This window comes from Elephantulus edwardii, unplaced genomic scaffold (assembly GCF_000299155.1).
Source record: "Elephantulus edwardii isolate Elephantulus edwardi_28Jun2011 unplaced genomic scaffold, EleEdw1.0 scaffold00116, whole genome shotgun sequence".
In the NCBI taxonomy this organism is placed as follows: domain Eukaryota; kingdom Metazoa; phylum Chordata; class Mammalia; order Macroscelidea; family Macroscelididae; genus Elephantulus; species Elephantulus edwardii.
In genome coordinates, this window is record NW_006399866.1 from 5,332,587 (window position 1) to 5,354,002 (window position 21,416).

The window sequence follows — 21,416 nt, forward strand, 5'->3', positions numbered from 1 at the left end:
TATTTCTTCCGGATCTTTTCTCCTTCCTTTTTCCGATATTCAAAAGGATGGTCCTCCTTATACTGGAACTTCATGATGGACCGGAGGGTTTCTAAAATCCCCAGACGAGGACTGTATTCCTCCGAAATTGCGTCCCTTTAAGTACTGCTTTCCCCCTTCAAATTTCAATATGTATCAGCAGCGCTCCGGAAACGCCCGCTACTGTGAAACACGACGTAAAAGAGCGCACACGAGGAAGTAAGAGACAGCCAGGTAAAGAAATCCGGGCAGCTTTATCCCCGAGCAGCAGACGCTACATCAGTATTCTTAAACTCCTTGCCCTAGATTCAAAACCAACCCCTAGCTGACCCTGCCGGTTTGAGATTGCCCTCCTTCCTCCCACTGAGTGATGAATTTGAACCACCATAGGTACCACCTTTGGTACATAGAACTTTTGGTATATACAACTGTATATACAGACTACATGAGCACCTTACATGCCAACATTCTAAAGTACATAACCTTCCTGGGGAGCTCTGGTGGCCTAGTGGCAAGACGCTGAATTGCAATCCCAGATACGCAGTTCAAATTCACCAGATGCTCTGCTGGAGAAGGAGGGTCTCCTCCTGTACCAGTCAGATCTGATCTGACGGTACACATAAAAAGAATACAATAAAAGTAAAAAAAAAGTACATAACCTTCCTGAAATGTTTGGTGTAATGGAGTATGACTTATGGCAACCCTATAAACCTGAACCTGCTCCTATCTTTTGCCATCCTCATCAGTTCTGACAACTTGAGCCCACTGCTGTGGTCACCATTTGGTTGAGGGTTTTCTTTTTTTTCTGACCTTCCTCCTTTCTAAGCATGATGTCCTTCTCCAAGAAATAGCCTCTCCTAACAACCTGTTCATTTGCTGCAGATCAGGTTTCAATATGGCTTGAAACTCAGTATCAAGAAAGATTCTCACCACAGGGGTGATTGGCAGCATCATGAAAGTGAAGAGATTGGGATTCTTAACCACTTCAGCTTGGTTGACTCCACAATCACTCTGGTACCAGTAGCCAGGAAATCAAAAGGTGAATTGCATTGGGATAACATACTGTCAAGGACATCTCCACAGTACTGAAGAGCAACAATGTCAGTCTGGAGACTAAGGTGCTCCTGATACAGGCCATTGTCTTTGCAATTACTTGCTGCATCAGAGAGCTGGACAGTGACCAAGGATGATAGAATTGTTGCCTTTGAGTTGTGCTGGAGAAGTACTGAAGAGAACAAACAGGTTCTTTCTGGAGAGGGTGAAACCAGGCTGCTCCTTGGAGGCAAGGATTTTGAAGCTCCATCTGACATTGGTCATGTTGCAAGGAAGGACTAGTCCTTGGAGAGGGACATCATGCTTGGGAGTGTGGAGGGACAGCATGAGAGGAAAACCCTGGATGAGAGGGATTGACTCAGTGACTGGGGTAATGGTGTGTCAGAGACAATAAGATTGGCTTAAGATAGAGCAAGGTTCAGATGTGTCATATACATAGGATCATGCAACATGAGTTGCAAGCGACTTGACAATACCTAACAACTATAACAACCTGTGAAAAATATGAAAATAAGCTCATCTTTGCCTCCAAGAAGCATTCTGACTGCACTTTCTACAAGACATCTGTTTATTCTTTTGGCAGTCTGTATTTGAACAAGGAACATCCTTCAGTAAGTATTGCATCTCAATGTCAAGAATACAAAGATTCTTATGACTGGACCAATAGGCAACATCATGATGGAAAGGACATTGAAACTGTCAATATTTTATCTTGCTTGGATCCACAATTAACACCCTTGGTACCAGCAGTCAGGAAATAAGGAAATGCATTGCACTGGGAAAATACGCAGTTAGGGACCTTTACAAATGATTGAGGAGTAATGATGTCAGTTTGAAGGCTAACATGCATCTGATTCAGGCCATAGTCTTTCCGATCACTTGCTATGCATCTGAGAGCTGGACGATGAAGAAGGATGACAGAAAAAGAATTGATGCCTTTGAGCTGTGGTGTTGGAGAAGAGCGTTGAACATCCCACGGACAGCCAAGAGAACAAAGAGAGTTGTCTTGGAGAGGGTTCAGCTGGAGTGCTCTTTGGAAGCAAGATAATGAAGCTTTGCCTCACATACTTTGGGAATGTTGCTAGGAGGGGCTATTCCTTGGAGGACATGATGCTGGAAAAGTTGGAGGGCTGGCGAAGAAGAGGAAGACCCTCAACCAGGTGGACTGACATGGTGACTGCCACAGTGGGCTCTGTGTCAGGCAGTGTGAGAATGATCTTTTGTTCATAGGATAGCTATGAGTGGTACTGACTTGACGGCACCTAAGAACACCACCACCACTCTGAAACAAGAAGGCTATTAGTAATTGATCCTAGAGATTCTTCATTTGCATTTACTCCCCCAAATCTGATACCTTGGTGGAGAAATAATTCCTGGTCAATGATCTGCTCTTATGGCCTTTTGACTGGGTAAGAAGTTGCACTGCCAACCCAAAGGCAGGTTGCTTGAATCCACCAGCTCTTCTGTGAGAGAAAGATGGACAAGTCTCCAAGAGATTTACAGCCTCTGAAAATCTGGAGGGTCATCTAGCATCAGTTATATGATGGCACCTAACAATATCAAGCTCTGCTGTTGGTTCACCTTTTGCAGCAGCCTTCATTATTCAAGGACAGGAGTTGCCTAGACACTTAGCCTTGAAGGCACTTCAAATAAGCACTGATTAATCAGTTATTCCTAATAGATTGTGGAGTGCCTATTAATTAACAGAAAACATTCTTTTACATGCTGAATAAAAGTAATAATAATTTAAAAAAATAATTAAAAAAATAATAAAAGTTAATGAATCTGAGTTGGGCAGCTGGATCCTTTAAATTCTAATTTCTGAGTACTTTTAAGGAAAGCTTTTTTTTCTTTCTTTTTTTTTAAAGAAAGCTTTTAACATGTTCTGTAATATGCAAATCATAAGTGACATGTTTATTCATGGTGATTTTGCATGTGGCTCTGGCCTACAGACCAAACCTCAGAGTGAGATGCTTTCACTCCATCTGCAAGATCACCACTCATTTCTGATAAGTTTATAAGTTTGAGGTTTCTACTTTGCAGTTACTTTCCAATGTGGAGTCTCTGATGTCTGATGAAAGCGGAGCTGCACCTGAAGGCCTTCTGGCACTCGCTGCATGCATAAGGCTTCACACCAGTGTGAATTCTCTGATGCTGACTAAGGGATGAACTCTGGTTAAAGGCTTTCCCACACTCGTTACATTCATAAGGCTTTTCTCCAGTGTGAATTATGTGATGTCGAATGAGGGCTGAGCTCTCACTGAAGAATTTCCCACACTCGTTACATTTATATGGCTTTTCCCCGGTGTGGGTTTTTTGGTGGATTATAAGATTTGTACTTTGGCTGAAGGCCTTCCCGCACTCGCTGCATTTGTAGGGTTTCTCTCCAGTGTGTGTCCTCTGGTGGTTTGTGAGATTTGCACTCTGGCTGAAGGCCTTCCCACAGGCACTGCACTTGTAGGGTTTCTCCCCTGTGTGAATCCTCTGGTGCTGAATAAATGCTGCACAGTAACTGAAGGCCTTCCCACAGTCGCTGCATTTGTACGGCTTCTCCCCAGTGTGAGTCCTCTGGTGGTTTGTCAGGTTTGCACTGTGACGGAAAGCCTTTCCGCAGTCACTGCACTCATAAGGTTTCTCCCCAGTGTGGATTCTCTGGTGCTGAACGAGGGCCGAGCAGTCACTGAAGGCTTTCTCACACTTGCTGCATTTGTAGGGCTTTTCTCCAGTGTGCGTTCGCTGGTGCTTTGTGAGGTTGGCATTCTGGCTGAAAGCTCTCCCACATTCGCTGCACTTAAAAGGCTTCTCTCCAGTGTGGATCCTCTGGTGCTGGATAAGAGATGAGCTCTGGCTGAAGGCCTTCCCGCATTCATTACACTCATAGGGCTTTTCTCCAGTGTGGCTCTTCTGATGCTGAGAAAGTGATGAACAGTAGCTGAAGGCTTTGCCGCATTCATTACATGTGTATGGTTTTGTTCTGTGAGCCTTAATTTGATCCAAATTCTTGAAGCTTTTTGGATATATTTCACATTTATGAAGTCTCACTTCTGGAGAAACTCTCTGTTGGGGAGAAAGGACTAGTCTCAGGTTGAAGCTCTTCCCAAATTCACTGCTCCTGTGGTCTGACTCCCCAGAAATGGTTTCTACACCTGGGTTCTGGAATGATTCTTCAGAAATGTTTTCCTGTGGTGCAGACTCCTGGGATACTGTCTTCCACTCTGAAAAAAGAAAAGCAATTATCCTTTATCCTCTTTAAGAGTGTGGCCAATATTTGATGATTCATGCAGGGCCTCCTTATTCTTAAATACTTCTTTCATGTTTCTGCTCTAACCTATGAAAGATTGACTGAGATTGTTTTTCAGATACTTTATCCACTAGTCACTTTCCTAAACTGCAAAGAGGAAGAAATTCATCCTCAGCCTTCTGTGCTTTGGATGTTATATGCTTTTCCTATTTCTGATGTATTCAATTCTTGACCAGGTATTAGATAATCTTATATTAAATACTGTAAGTTAAGTAATCTAAGTTTAAATAGTTTAAGTTAGGTAATTTGTTTTCATCTATTAAAATAACACAATTTCTAAAAATGGTTAATTCTAGAGTAAGGGTAAGGACGCAGGAGAATGGGTTACCTCATACACTTGTGTGGCAGAATAAATTGGGACAACTGTCTGGAGGGCAATCTGGTGGTATGTGTCAAGAGCTTGACATAAGAATTCCAGTTTTAAGAAACTAATGAGAAATCATACAAGATGTGTAAGTAACACCATCCTAGAATCACTAAAGCAAACAGCTAAATGCTGAATAAGGGGGTGGCTACAGTATAGTCAATGAGGGACATTATTCAACATCTACAGTGGGTGTGTCAGAGGCAGTGCAATTGGCACAGGACAGAGCAGGGTTTAGGGCTACTGTACGTAGGGTCGCTATGAGTCGCAAGCGACTTGACGGCACATAACAACAACAATAAGAAGTCATGTCTTCACATCTAAAATCTATACATTAGAATTCCTTTAAAAAAGATATTTATTGAAAAAAGACTGGAAAGATACTAAAATGTCAGCAGTGCATCTATACTTAATGATTATCTTGTTACTTAACATTTCATATGTAAGACAACAGTAAAAATATCTACATACTATTTTGCATATTAACAATATGCCCACTGCCTGTCACCTATCTTTTGAGTTATAGATCAAGGGTGACTTTTATTTTCTTCAATACTTGTACTTCCTAAATGTTTTCCAATGAGAGTTGTTGTTGATTGCCGAGTGACCCTATGAACAAAAGGCCTGAAGCCCCTCTACAACTACTAACATTTATCATTATTATTTGTTTTGGGGTTTTGTTGTTGTTGTGTGCTGTCAAGTCAGATCTGACTAGCACAGGAGGAGACTGTCCTTCCTTCTCCAGCAGATTATCTGGTAGATTGGAACCATTTGCCTTAGGGGTTGCAGTGCAAGCTTCTTGCCACTAGGCCACCAGAGCTCCCTTTAGAATATTACTTTTATAATAAAATTTATATGCTCGCTTTCAAAGGCTCTGCAGAGAGATACATTACTGTGTTATGTAATAGAAAAAAGACTGGTGGTTATTAGGAATTAATGTTTCGGGACCAAAAAATTAGTCAGTGACTGCCTTATAGATCCTAACAAGTCTGATCTGCAGCCGACTGTGGGAATGGTGCAGGACCAGGCAGTACCTGCCCACAGCGGCCATCCTGATGGCAATCAGCAACAACCCCACCTAGAGTCTATTTTAGAAAGGACCGAATCCAGGTTTACTAGCTTTCCTATATAGGCTTTATTTTACTGTATGTACACTGAACTTCCACCCTGCATTAGGAAGACATGAAAGTTAGGAAAACACTTTAAAAAAAAAGTTCACACATTATCTATTTTATTGAGATATTTATCTCATCACACGTGGTCCAAGAGTACACAAATAGTAAATGAAGTATAATCAGATGCGTTCAAACATCATAGCCAATGATGCCACGCTTGCCTATGATCTCGCCTATATAAAGCCACGCCCAAGCCTCAGTGGACAACAAATGATTCAGTAAAGTTTCCTTAACTGTGAACTGTTTGAAGTGACCAGTTTAAGCACTTTCAGGCTCTGAATAGCCATAGGGATCTCAGCAGGGATTGGAGGAACCAGCTCCACCTTGGCATACTGCCAAAATGTGGCAAATTGAAGCTTCAAGTCACAGTAGCGTTTACCATCTGCAGAGCCTTCCCCACCAGGCTATGGACAAACTGGGCCATGGTTCTAGGACCCCAAGCCTGATGCTGGCTGAATGTCACCTTTGGGAGGAAAACTTTTTATAGTAATTATTATATAATTATTATATTAAGGAATATTGGTTAATAGTTGAGGAAAAAAATCTAAACTAGATCTGTGTTTTATTACTCTTCAAGAGTTACTAGCATGGGCAAGAAGTGACACTGAAGATCAGATTTTCTGCAGTTTGATGATTCTTCTGCTGAAATGACTTCTTCTGGGCATGTAGAGATTTTTATCTAGATAAATGCAGTTATTCCCCTAACCACAAAATACTGCACATAATTCTCAAGGTTTCATAAAAGTTAAGAGGCCCTGCCCGGCAAATATGGGCATGTTCGGGAGAAGGGGACACATGGAGAAGTAGGACGACTGAAGGTCCCTGTAAAAGATAGTAACAGTGAAGTTACAATGAGGACTGAAGTAACCTGAGAGACTGCTTAGAAAGAAGATGATAAGTCAGGAAGTAGAACAACGAACAGTTCAGATAAACCAAGCAGAAAATAAGCCAGAGGCTTGGTTCCCTTGTCCTATGGCATTAATAACTGGTAACTAAAGGAATAGAGCATTAAGCTAAAACTGTAACACTTGTCATCTGAAAGTGGTTTAATTAATTTTTACCACTGATGCTGTCATTCTCAAAACACTGAAGGTAACTGGGTCAGAGGGAAAAATTATTGAGGCCTTATGGAGGTCATTGGTAGCAGAGGCTATGACAGAAGGCAGAAGCTAGAGTGAACACCTCACATGAAAACAAGTAGCAAAAACTTTGGTTTCCCTTCCTAAAATTTTTCCTGAGCAGTGTTATACAGAGACAGAAAGAAAGCAGAATCCAATTAAGGGGCAGGGCAAGTGAATGTAGTAACTGTTACAGAAGATATGGGTAAAGATAGGCACCTAGTGTTCCCAGTCCTCTGAGGTTAGCCCAAGCTGGGAACGTCTAACAAAGATGGCATTCATTACACTAGTGAGGAAGTAAAATCTTCCAGAAGCCAATAATATCACGTTTGTTCTCAGACGTTTCTCAGTATGGGAGATGAGAGTGGTGGGCTATAGAAGTCAGACTTACCATCAAGTCCCAGTATCACCAGTTTTCAGCTTTGGGGCTTTAAAAAAATTAGTTAACCTCTCTCACTTTCTTTTTTTCCCCTTGTTGTATACCCTCGAATCAGATCTGACTGACACAGGAGGAGATCACCCCTTCTTCTCCAGTGGAGCATCTGGGGGATTTGAACCTTGAGGATTGCAGTGCAGCTTCTTGCCAATAGGCCACCAGAGCTCCCCTCTCTTTCAATTTCCTCATCTATAAATGGAATTAAGGATAAGTCCCTCTAGAGTTGTTAAGATAATCACATGCACTAACATGTTTTCAAAGGGGCTTTTGCTCCCAACACTCTAACCTGATTAGTGCCTGATCGCTTACCTGGACAGGTGCTGCTTAGACCTTCTTCTTCCAGCATCCATGATTCTCTCTGTTCCACCTGGGAGTTCAAGCCAGGCTGTGAGACTGGAAGTCCTAGTAAAGGAAAGAAATGGGCTTTGAAATTTATAGTAAGTATAAATTGTTGTATGCCATCAAGTCAGAACTGACCCAGAGCTGACCCTCCAGCAGGTTTTCACAGGCAGTAAATCACACAGGAGTTGAATGTCTATCTTTCTCCTGGGAGCAGCAGATGGATTCAAACCACATACCTCTGGATTGACCGTACAATTCCTTACCACTTAACCACCAGAGCTCCCTAATAAGTATAAAAAAAAAAAATAATAATAAGTATAAAAAGCCACCCAGAACCACTCCAGGGAGAGGAGACAGGCCATTTATTTAATTGATTCAACAAATATTCATTGTGCACTTACTTACTTGATGCCAGGCATTAGAGGATGCAGCAGTAAATAAGATAGCTATGGCTCTAAGGTTTTGGTTAGGGATTTCTGGAAGAAGCTAACAATACAACCTCAAGGAGGGGTTAAGCTGGGAGTTTACCAAGTCTTGAAGATGCCTATATTTAGAATGGCAGCAATTTAACTGAGTCTGGAAGAACTGATATGAGGGTTATCTAATAATCAGTGGTAATAAGTTGTGCTGCCATCCAAAAGTAATGCAGTTTGAGTCCACCAGCTACTCTGTGGGACAAGGATGAGCAATCTTCCCCTGTGTGATTTATTGCCTCTCAAAATCCACAGGTCAGCTATGAGCCAGTTCTGACTTGAAGGTACACAATAACTAACAGCTACCACCACAGCTGAGAAATAAAAGAATGCGGATGGTGTAGCCTCAAGGGTAGCAAAAGGAAAGTGCCTATTTGCCAAGTAGGAACATATACCTTTCTTTAGTCAACAAGGGGGGATAAGCACTATCCCTCCCTCTTAAACCTCTGAGCAATCAGCCCTTTGGAATGACAGAGTCCCTAAGGTGCTGTGCTGCTAACTTAAAGGCCACACCACTCTGGGGGTTCAAATCCACCAGTGGCTGGCTTTAGGGCAAACTCCTCACAGGGGGATTTAGAGCTCAGTAACCCAATAGTGGGTAAGCTATGAGTTGATTCCAACTCAACTGCAATGAATTTTAAATGAAGCACTTGGAAAAGTGGTGCAGTAGCTAAGTGTTTGGCTGCTAATTAAAAGTCTGGCAATTTGAATCCACTAGTTAAGCTCTTCTACAGGAGAAAGTTACATGACAGACTGCTTCTTTAGAGATCACAGCCTCAGAAACCCGAGAGAACAGTTCTACTCTATCCGATAGGGTCATTATAAGCTGGAATTGATTGTCAATGGGTAAGGTAAGGTGAACACTTTAGAAAGGGCCAGATTTTCAGAACTGAGTAAGGCAGAAATAAGCAAGGTTCAAATCTTTGTAAAAAATAATAGTTTTCTTACCCAATAGGACCAAATTCCTGGACTTTTCTGTTATCCCTTCCTCCTTGTCCCTTGGAGCACAAACTGGGTGTTTCCAGCCCTCTTGGGCAAAAGCTATAGACATGCTGCTGAAGGACATGGATCCCTGAAACAACAAGCACATTCTGGCTCAGCCAGTAAGGAAGGGGGTCTTAGGATCTGAGATGGAGGCAAAAGGGAGAGAGTGGTTGACAACTCTGGAGGCAATGGATGGCACGTCTAGAGATGGTCTTTGCAGAATCTTGCAGAATCTAGGGCTCTGGGTGTCAATGTTCTAGTTGTCAAATAGACTACAACTCAGTGTCCCTGTCAACAACTGATCCGAACTTGGCCCTATTCTGCGCATCCTCATCCTTGAGCCCATTGTTACAGTCATTGTGTCAGCCTATCTCGTTGAGGGTCTTCCTCTGACTCTCCACCTCACCAAGCATGCCATCTGTTCTCAAGGAATAGCCCCTCCTAACAACATGCCCAAAGTATGTAAGATGAAGCTTCTTCATCCTTGCCTCCAAGGAGCACTCTGGTTAAACTTTCTCTAAGACATATTTGTTCTTTTTGCAGTCCAAGATATTCAGTACTCTTCTCTAACACCATAACACAAAAGATATCAATTCTTCTTTAGTCCTCTTTAGTCAATGTCCAAATTTCAGAATGTATAGAAATTGAAGACTATGGATTGGATCAGGTACATCTTAGTCTCTAAACTGACATCCTTATTTTTTAGAACTCTGGAAAGGTCTCAGCAGTTTTTTCTAGTGTATGTAACATGTCTTTTAATTTTTCTTGACTGCTGGTACCAAGGGTGTTGATTGTGGATCCAAGCAAGATGAAATAATTAACAATTTCAATCTTTTCTCCATCTCTCTTTTTCTAGGATGTTACATATTGGCCCAGTGGTGAGGATTTTAGCTTCCTTGATGTAATCCATATTAAAGGCCATATAGTCTTTGATCTTTTATGGCAAGCATTTTAAGAACCTCACTTTCAGCAAGATGGTGTCACTGGCAAGCAAGATTGTACCATCAATATAGTTGTTGGTGAGTCTTCCACTAATCCTAATGACACACTCTTCATCATAGAGTCAGCTTCTTGAATGATTTGTTCAGCATACAGATTAAATAGAAAGGGGAAAGGACACAGCCCTGATGCACACCTTTCTTGACATTAAATCATGCAGAGTTTCCTTGCTCTGTTCAGACAACAACCTCTAGGTGAAGGTGCAGGTTTTGCATGATGTTATGGGACTCCTCAAAGTTAGCCATTATTTATTGTGCTCCACACAACATTTACATAGTCAATAAAATACAAACTTTTTTTATGGTATTCTCTGTTTTCAGCCAAGATCCATCTAACATCAGTGATGATATCCCTGGTGCCATGGCCCCTTCTAAATCCAGCTTGAATTTCTGGCAGTTCTCTGTCAGCACCCTGTTCTAGTAATTTTTAAATAATAGTCAGCAAGGTTTTGCTTGTGTATGGTATTAAGGATATTGTTCGATAACTCCTACATTCTGTTGGACCATCTTTTCTGGGAATGGGAACAAATATGGATCTTTTCCAGTCAGTTGGCCAGGCAGCTGTCCTCTATGTCTTCCAAATGTCTTGGCACAGCCTGGCTGCACCTATTTGTTAGAACATGTCAGTTGGTATATCTTCAATTCATGGGGCCTTAATATTTTTTCCAATGCCTTCAGTGCAGCTTTAATATTCTCCTCTATTACCACTTGTTCTCGATCATATGCTATTTCCTGAAATGGTTCCATGTCAGGGCTCTGAACTGTTGACAAAAATAATTTGTTGGCTATTTTTATGTGCTACATTTTTGGATAATGTTGTGAAAAGAAGCAAATAAAATAGTCTCTTGTTTTTATATGTTTATAGTTTCTTAGGCTTTACATAGAAATCTCTCTCTCTCATTGCTAATGAGTTTGAACTGACCAAAACTGACACTCCGCTGGGTTTTCAGAGGCTGTACCTTACTAGGGAGGAGAATGTCCATCTTTCTCTCACAGAGCAACTGGTGGATTCAAACAGCCTACCTTTGGGTTGGCAGTGTAACTCTTTACCTACTAAGCTACCAGAGTTTCCTTGAAATACAAAATACATGTGAGAAATATGGGCAGAAACTAACAGGTGCTTCAGAGTTAAAGAGTCAAAAGAAGGGGAAAAATTAGAACTGGAATTTACAGTATCAGAATTACAAAAGATGAAATATGGGAAAGGAGATGAGTCAGCCAGTTAACTAGTTTGTTTTCGGGCCCATCAAGTTCAAAGTTTCAGAAGGTGTTCTCTAACATCTGAAAGCAGGGTTCTGGAGTTCAATAGAGAGGGGGCATGAGCCATAAGACATACAGATAACAGCAGAAACTATTACTACAGCAAACACACAGCGACTTTATGAAGTGTACTCTGTACTAGGTACATGGAGTAGAAGTAGCCAGGTAGAAAGGAGAATATTGTCAAGATTAATTATAAACTTACTAACAAAGGCAGTAATTATCTCCTGGCCCAGTTTTACCAAAACCTCAAATTCAATAAAATACAACAAATCAAAAGCATCTTCTTTTTTTTTTTTTTCCTTTTATTTTTTTCAAAAGCATCTTCTGCAGACTGGCTATTTTTTGCTTAGTCAGAGAGTGGCACATCCACTTACTCAGCTGGCTAAGCCAGAAGGCTGGAGGTTTTCCTCTCTTTTCCTAAAGCTTTCTCAAATCAATTGCCTACTGATTTTTCTGCTTAAATATCACTATAATTAAACTTTTTATTTCTATGTCCCCATTTCTGCCTTATTGTAAGCCAGAATTACTTCCCTAAGTTGTAACTCAAAACTCTAGACTTAAAACAGAACCCCTCCTTTGGCTTCTGATGCTGTAAATAACATGGATGGTAACTGCCCATTTTTCCCCCAAGAAGCTGCTGGTGGATTTGAACTTCCAGAGAGGCACAGCCTTTGGGTTAGCAAAGCAACTCCTTATAGACAAGACCACCAGAGCTCCCCAAAGTGTGTCTAGCACCTCAATACTTTTACCTTGTCCTTTCAATCCACCTTTCACTAAGAAATACAGGGGACAAAGAAGGTCTTATTTAAAAGACAACTGAATAGCAGGGTCACTTTATAATAAGTACCTTCATAATAACTCATTGCCATCAAGCCAGAATTGTCTCATAGGAGATCCTCCAGAAAATTTTCAGAGGCTGTAAAACACACAGGAGACTGCTCATCTTTCTCCTGCTGCTGGTGAATCTGAATTGTGCATCTTTGAGTTGGAAGGACAACTCTTTACCCACTAGGCCACTGGAGCTCTCACTAACATAAGTAAAAGAGTACAATTCATATAAAGATGTGTCATAAACAACAACCATAATAACTGAAGGAAATAAAAGGAAAAAAATTACTGTTGTAAAAGATGTTCAAGGTTCAAATAATTCAATTACTAAGAAACTAATTCATTAAAAAACTCCAACAGATTAAAATATGGAAGAACCGAGGAACTTTTATAATAAAGTTGAATTGACAAATCCAATTAGCCCTATGCTCTAATCCAAACATACATGGGCATTTTGTGGTGATAAGAGATAAGGATTTTGTCCTCAAGGAGCACAGATCAGTCAAATAGGCAAAGAAATAAAAATCATAATTTGGAACTATCTTTAAAAAAAATCCACAGCTAAAAAGTTTTACTAAACAAGAAAGAATTTAAATGTGTTAAGAGTCAACTCAAAAGATTAGCAAAATTAAGTTTTAAAATAAATCTGAGGAATAAAGAAAATATAAGATATAATGAGGAAATATGTGAGTGATATCCTAAATCTATGAGAAGTAGTCTAGTACTAGTCCAGCCAATAAAAGGGGAGAGGACAGTTCTGTCCCTACAGAGGGATTATGCCAGGGAGTAGAACACAGCCAGTGGAGAGGGTTCATCAAATTTTACAACACAAAACAAAAGGACATTATAAAACAGAACAAACCCATTTGGCAAGAATGAAGAATACAAGGACAAATATCAAAATGTTAGACAGTATTTCTTTGTGGCTAAGAATCATCATGGTGGTGGTTTATTTTTAAGTCTTCTGCAATGGATATGAACTACTTAAACAAACAAAACAGGAAACAAGCTAGAACCGTACAATTAATCTTAGGGGAATCCAGGTTGTCTCTGAGAGCACATTTTCTACTCACCTGGGGCGCCGCTGTGAGAAGACCAGCAGCCATTGCACCCTCTCCTGTGCTTTCCTCCTGGGAAAGGGCAGGGTCAGGAGAAGATACTACTGGAGGAAGAGAAAGAAATCAGAAAGGCATAATATCTGTGTTTACAGAGTCAACTAATCTCGCATTCTCACTACAAAGTGGAGGCTGAAGGGATATACCTCATAGCCTGTTCCAGATAGAGCCCACAGGCTAAATTTAGGTTAGCCTGCAACTAAGGAAGGAGCAACATTTCTGTGACCTAGGGCAGGAATCTTTTCACATTCTTTTTCCTTCAGAAATTTCATCAACTCACTCAAATGTAGGGAAGCCTCAGAGCTTTAAGAATTCTTAAGTATCCTGCCCTCTGCAGCAGTGTCTAACTCTCATTTTTCTTACATATAAAATGGAGATTAATCTCTCCTATGTTTAGTGTGAAAAGTAAACAAATACGCAAAGAAGTTGACATAATGCTTAACACATAAAGAAAAAAAAATCTCACTGTCCTTGAATGGGAACTAACTCATAGTTGAACCTACAGCAGGTTTTTAGAGGCAGTACATTGTACAGGAGGAGATGGCCCGCCATTCCTCCGCAGAGCGGCTGGTGGATTCAAACTGCCTGCCAAAGCCTTACTCGGTAGGCCACCAGAGCTCCACTGGGTTTACGAGGCTGTAAACCACACTGGAAGTTATTGCCCATCTTTCTCTTGAGGAGCTCCTGGTGGATTTGAATCGCCAGAGAGGCAGGCTTCTTTCTGGGTTAGCTGTGCAAATCCTTACAGATTAAATCATCAGATCTCCCTACTAACATACAAAAAAGCAGTTTGCAAAAATTATTTATTATTTGTTTTGCGAGTTCTTTGAGAAAAGTGGCTCTACAACTTGAAGATAACCACTTAGTGAGAAGAAGAGGTAATGCCCAGGTGAAATTCATCCTCAAAATGCAAAGTTGATTCAATATATGAAAATCAATAAATGTGTTAGTAGAGTAAAGGGAAAACAAGCACATAATAGTTCCAAGAGAAAAAGAAAAAGCACCTAACAAATACAACATTCTTTCAAGATTAAAAACACTCAGCAAATTAGTAATAGGAGTGTGTCCTCTCCTAACATCAAGAATAAAACAAGGGTGTCTGCTCTACTTGTATTCAGCATTATACTGAAAGTTCCACTGTCCAATTCTCTTCAAACAGTTCAATTAGGAAATAACAGGAAAAGGTCTGGAAAGGAAGTAAAGCTACCTATCTTTACAGATGATCTGATACTGTATGGTTAAAAAAAAACTAACAAATGAGTTCAGTAAGGTTGCTAGGTACAAATAAATACACACAAAAATATAAAATACATCTCTATAGACTAGCAGAGGCAATCAAAAAATGAAATTTTATTTATAAGAAACATTTCCATTTACCTGAAAACAATCCATTTATAATACCAATTAAAAGAATAAAATATCTAGAAATAAATCTAACAAATAACCTGCAATATTTGTACACTGAAAACTAAAAAACTGTTGAAATTATGGAATACTTAAATAAATGGAAATGGACGGGGAGACTTGGTACTGTGGAGATGCTGTTTCCAAACCGATTTAAAGTTAATATGGTCCCTTATCAAAATTTGTTCTATTGCAGATAAAATAAAAATTTATATGTATATGAAAGGAAGAATAAAGCAGCAGAAAAAAAAGGATTTTTAAATTTTGAAAAAAATTTTAAAAAGAAACAAGTTAAATGATTCATGTTTTCCAATTTCAAAGCTTTCTACAAATCAACAATAATCAAAACAGTGTCATACTAACTAAGGCCAGTTGTTATGTAAGGTCAAGTCAGAACAGACTCATAGGCCACCCTCCAATGGGTTTTCAGAGGAAGTACAATCACACAGAAGGAGACTGGTCACCTTTATTCCTCAGAGCAGCTGGTGGATTTGAACTATATGCCTTCATGTTGGCAGTGCAGTTCCTTACCACTAGGCCACCAGAGTTCCCTAGTTTAAGGAGAGACATAGAGATCTATGGAAGAGAATCAAGATGCCAAGAAGTTCAATCAGAAAAAATTCCTACATAGCTTTTAAACAAATAGTGCTGTAACGAGGTATCCACATGCAAACAAATGAAGTTGAACCCATACCTCATACTATCTGCAAATATTAATTAAAAATCGACCAAAGACCCACATGTTATTGTTTATTTGCTGTTGAGTCGCTTGCAACTCATAGCGACCCTACGTAAAAGAGCCCTAAACCCTGCTCTATCTTGTGCCAACCTCACTGTCTCTGACACTCCTCCTCCCATTACCCGTCACTGAATCGATCCATTTCATCAATGCTCTTCCTCTCTTGTGCTGTCCTTCCACCTTCCCAAACATGATGTCTCTCTCCAAGGCCTGTTCCCTCCTTGCAACATGTCCAAATCTTCAGAATCCTTGCCTCCAAGGAGCAGCCTGGTTTCTCCCTTTCCCGGATGAACTTGTTTGTTCTCCTAGCAGTCCATGGTACATATATTCAGTACTCTTCTCCAGCACCACAGTTCAAAGGTATCAATTCTCTACCATCCCTAGTCACTGTACAGCTCTCTGACACATTGCAAACAATTACGAAGACTATGGCCTGGATCAGGCGCACCTTAGTCTTCAGCCTGATGTTGTTGCTCTTCAGTACTCTTGAGAGGTCCCTGACAGCTGACTTTCCCAATGCAATTCATCTCTTGATTTCCTGGCTGCTGTTACCAAGAGTGTTGATTGTGGAGCCAAGCAAACTAAAACTGTTAACCTCAATCCCTTCACCATCTAGAATGATGCTGCCAATTGGTCCAGTGATAAGAATCTTTGTTTTCTTGATGTTGAGCTTCAATCCATATTGAAGGCTGCAGTTCTTGATCTGCAGCAAGAACTTCAGGTTCTCCTCAGTTTCAGCAAGCAGGGTTGTGTCATCTGCATAATGCAGGTTGTTGATGAATCTTCCTCCAATCCTGATGCCATATTCCTCCTTGTACAACCCAGCGTCCCAGATGATCTGTCCTGCATACAGACTGGAAAGGTATGGACACAGAATACATCCCTGGAGGACACCCTACCCAATTTTGAACCATGCAGTGTCTCCTTTCTCTGTTTTGAAGACTGCCCCTTGGTACAAGTATAGATTTCGCATAAGCACAATCAAATGTTCTGGGATTCCCATTCTTCTCAGAGTGAGCCAGTTTGTTGTAATCCATAGTCAAAAGCCTTTGCATAGTCAATGAAGCACAGATAGACATTCCTCTGGTACTCTGTTTTCTGCCAAGATCCATCTAACATTAGCTATAATATCCCTAGTACCACGACCTCTTCTAAACCCAGGCTGTGCACTTGGCAGTTCTCTGTTGATGTGTTGTTCCAGTCGTTTTTTAATCATTTTCAGAAGAATCTTGCTTGCATGTGATATTAATGATATTGTTGCATGTGATATTAATGATATTGTTCAATAATTTTCACACTCTTGGGTCACCTTTCTTTGGAATGGGAACAAATATCAATTTCTTCCAGTCAGTTGGCCAGCTGGCTGTCCTCCAGATTTCTTGGCACAACTTAGTGAGCACATCCAGGGTTGCATCTGTTTGTTGAAATAAATCAATTGGTATGCTGTCAACTCCAGCAGCCTTGTTTTTTGCCAATTATTTCAGAGCAACTTGAACTTACTCCTTCATCACCACAGGCTCTTGCTCATACATTGTTTCATGAAATCCTTATGTGTCAGCCAATTCCTTCTGGTACAGTGACTCTGTATACTCTTTCCATCTTCTTTTAATGCTTCTTGGATTATTTAACATTCTGCACAAAGCATCCTTAAGTATTGCCACTCATGGCTTGAATTTGTTTTCAATTTCTTCGGCTTAAGAAATGCTGAGCGAGTTCGGCCCTTTTGATTTTCTAACTCCAGCTCTTTGCATATTTCATCTTGCTTTGTCATCCCAAGCTGCCGTTTAAAATTTTCTGTTGATCTCTTTAATTTCCTCCCACCCCCTAGTCTACTTTGCTATGCACCTCTTGTTCTAGACTGTTGTCATGCAAATAATACCTAATCATACATTCCTTTTAAACAGTTCTTCCCTCATTGTTTCAATACAGTGTTCATTATTTATCCCCTTTTCTTAGTTTCCCCCCAACCCTTAATGTCAATCCTGTTTTATAACAGTGGCATTATGCACTACTTGTCTTTTTGTGACTGAGATATTTAACTCAGCATAATGTCCTCCAAGGTTACCCATTTTGTATATTTTGACTGAGATATTTAACTCAGCATAATGTCCTCCAAGGTTACCCATTTTGTATATTTTGACTGAGATATTTAACTCAGCATAATGTCCTCCAAAGTTACCAGTTTTGTATAATATTTTATGAGTACCTTGTTTTTCAGTGTTGCATAGTATTCCATAGTGTGAAGGTATTACAGCTTCTCTATCCATTCGTTTGTTGATGGGCACCTGGGTTGTATCCATCTCTTTGCTACTGTGAACAATGAACATAGGTATGCATCTATTTGTTTGGGTGGCAGTTCTGCTTTCTTTAGGATGTATTCCCAGTAGTGGAATTCCTGGACCAAATGCTATTTCTATTTCCAACTTTTTGAGAAAGCACCATATTGCCTTCCATAGTGTTTGACTATTTTACACTCCCACCAACAGTGAATAAGGGTTCCAATATTTCCGCAATCTCACCAACATCTGTTGTTTGCTGTTCCGTTAATTTTGCTATTGTTACTGGGGTGAAATGCTATCTCATAGTTGTTTTGCAATGCTCACCAGTGTTGCCAAGAAATTTGGAAGACAACTACCAGGCCGAATGATTGGAAGAGATCCTATTTGTTTCCATTCTCAAGAAAGGTAATCCAACAGAATGTGGACTTTATTGAACAATATTATTAGTATCACATACAAGCGAAATTTGCTGAAGATCATGGCAAAATTGTCAGGAGTTCAAGATGGATTTGGAAGAGGCCATGGCATCAGAGATATCACTGCTGATGCCAGATGGATGTTTGCAGAAAGCAGAGAATACCAGAGGAATGTCTAGTAGTGTTTTATTGACTATGTAAAGGCATTTGGCTGCATGGATCATAGAAAACTGTAGTTCCCATCACTGAGAAGAATGGAAATCCCAGAACATTTATCATGCCCATACAAAATCTGTACTTAGACTAAGGAACTTGTCTAAACAGAGCAAGGGAAATGATATGGTTTAAAATCAAGAAAAGCGTGCATGAGGGCTGTAACCTTTCTCCACACTGATTCAATCTGTATGCTGAACAAATCATTCAAAAAGCTGAACTATATGAAGGAAAATGTAGCATCAGGATTGGAGGAAGACTCATCAGCAATCTGTGTTATGCAAATGACACAACCTTGTTTGCCAAAAGTGAGGACTTAAAAAACACTTGCCATAGAAGATCAAACACTACAAAGTCTTCATTATGGATTACATCAAAACATCAAGACGATAAAATTCCTCACCACTGGGCTGACACATCATGATGGACTAGAAAAGATTAAAATTGTCAATGACTTCATCTTACTTGGATCCACAATCAACACCATTAGCATCAGCACTCAAGAAATCAAAAGATGTGTTAAGAAAGTCTGCTGTCAGGGACTTCTCTAAGTACTAAGCAATATAGATGTCAGTTTGAAAACTAAGGTCACCTGATTCAGGCCATAGTCTTTTAAATCACTTTCTACGCATCTGAGAGCTGGACAATAAATGACAGAAAGGGTGGTGGTGGGGAATCAAGGACTTTAAGATACTGTGTTGGAGATAAATATTTAATAGACTGCCAAAAGTACAGATATGCCTTGAAGAAGATGCAGCTAGAGTACTTTTTAGAGGCAAGGATGGTGAAGTTTCATTTCACATACTTTGGGCCTAGTGCTAGAAGAGTATTCCTTGCAAAGGGACATCATGCTGGGAAGGGTTAAAGGTCTGTAAAGAAAAGAGGAGCCTCTATGAGCTCTGGTGGCCTCGTGGCAAGAAGCTGTACTGCAACCCCAGAGATGTGTGGTTCGAATCCACCAGGTGCTTTGTTGGAGAAGGAGGAACAATCTCATCCTGTGCAAGTCAGACCTGATTTGATGGTACACAAAATATAATAAAATTTAAAAAAAAACAAAGAGGAGCCTCAATGAGATGGACTGACACAATGACTGTAGGAAGTGACTTGGCTCAGATATGTCAGAGAGGATGAGGATAGCACAAGATAAGGCAGGGTTCGGGATCTATTGTTCATAGGGTCGTACTCTACTGGATGGCACACAACAATAACAACATATATAAAATAATGAATTGTGGAGTAGAAAAGCCAGAAATGAGAATGCTCTCATGTTCTGAAGGATGTAAACAATGTCATTCACAATTTATGAAGTAATTGTTGAATTAAGGAGCTCTGGTGGCCTAGTAGTAAGGAGCTGCTCTGCCAACACTGAAGGCACACAGTTCAAATTCACCAGCTGCCCTACAGGAAGAAGATAGGCAATCTCCTCTAATGTGACTTAAAGCCTGTGAAAACCCACTGGAGGGTTAGCTATGTGTTCCATAGGTTGAACCTGATGGTACTCAATAAAACCCTAAATAATTATATAAACTTTCACTGAAAACACAGTATTGTTTTTTAAAATAAAAAACCTTTGTTATGTGCCATCAAGTCAACAATGACTCATAGGGACTCTATGAATAAAAAGATTTGAACCTTGCCCTGTCCTGTGCCATCTTCATGATCTTGTCTTGCTCAAGTCCATTATGGTAGTCACTGTGCCATTCTATCTTGTTGGGGATTTGCCTCTTTCACTGCGCATCTACCTTTTCCAGCATGATGTTTCTCTTCAGGGTCTGATTATGCCTGAAAATATGCCCAAAGTCAGAAAGATGAAGGTTCATCAAACTTTTCTCTATGAAGCACTTTGGTTGTCCCTCCTTCAAGACAGATTTGTTTTGTTCTTCTGGCACTCCGGGGACTCTTCTCCAACATCACAATTCAAAGGCACCAACTCTTCTGTTACTCTTATTATTTATTTTCCCTCTTCTCTGTTACCTATTCCCATTAACCCAATCACTGAATCGATCCATCCCATTGAGGGTCTTCCTATTCTGAGCAGTCTCTCCACTCTCCCAATCATGATGTCCCTCTCCAAGGACTGGTCCCTCCTTGCAACATGCCCAAAGCATGTCAGACGAAGCTTCAGAATCCTTGTCTCCAAGGAGTGGGTATGTCAGAGTCAGTGAGGCTGGCACAGGATAGAGCAGGGTTTAGGGCTCTTGTACATAGGGTCGCTGAGTTGCGACTCCATGGCACATAACAATAATTCTCTATCATGCAGACTGGGTAAAGGAGGGATACTCCAGGTATGCTGTCTTGGTATTTTTTTGACCCTGGGATTCCTTATCCAAAGACATATTGTTCCCGGCCACATATGAAGCAAAGGGCTGCAGAGCTGTGGTCTGTGTAGTTTACAGTACTAGGGAACACACTTCAGTGGCTGGATCTCCCGCCACCATTCCTCACCTCCTTCTTCCAGCATTTGGGTCTCACTTGTTGCCACCGCTTTCCCGCAGTCCTCTGGGCGTCAGCGTCGCTCCACTGCAGCCCAGCCCGGACCCTGCAGGCCCGCTCTGCTTTCTCCAGGCTGGACACTTGTCACTCCCTCATATGTCCCCCCAGAGGCCCGGTCGAGGGCCCCAGGGGCTCAAGCCTACTCTTTGACTTTGTCTCTCCAGGCACAGTTAGTCGTCGGTGCAGCCACCAGCTCGGTCTCCAGCAGAATCCCAAGTGCTTGGAGACTAGTGACAGGAAAGAGAGCTCAGAAACTGGAGAACCTGCTCTGGTGCCAATGGGCACGCAACTCAGAAACGATCCTTCCGATTATGCGTACACGTCTCACGGCTGCATCACAGCACTTCATCTCCCAGAAGTCTCTGCGAGGCTTGGCTGCTGCTCCACTCTTTCTCTGCCGGCAC

At 40.8% G+C, this 21,416-nt stretch overlaps 1 protein-coding gene across 1 annotated transcript; it reads right to left on the reverse strand.

The window, feature by feature from the left end:
- Window positions 1–3,114: 3,114 nt before the first annotated feature.
- ZNF79 (zinc finger protein 79) lies at window positions 3,115–20,980 on the reverse strand. The gene is made up of 5 exons (XM_006892539.1): window positions 20,965–20,980; window positions 13,427–13,515; window positions 9,229–9,352; window positions 7,775–7,867; window positions 3,115–4,286 (listed from the first exon to the last, which is right to left on the reverse strand). The coding sequence occupies exons 1-5, from the start codon at window positions 20,978–20,980 to the stop codon at window positions 3,115–3,117; spliced, it is 1,494 nt and encodes a 497-aa protein (XP_006892601.1).
- Window positions 20,981–21,416: the final 436 nt, after the last annotated feature.

What these genes read in the sequence shown, in the direction of transcription:
- ZNF79 (XM_006892539.1), bottom strand. An exon ending in CAGGAATTTGGTCCTATTGG is followed by an intron (nt 7,868 to 9,228) that starts GTAAGAAAACTA and finishes TTCCTTTACTAG; the next exon opens with GACTTCCAGTCTCACAGCCT. An exon ending in TCTAAGCAGCACCTGTCCAG is followed by an intron (nt 4,287 to 7,774) that starts GTAAGCGATCAG and finishes TTCTTTTTTCAG; the next exon opens with AGTGGAAGACAGTATCCCAG.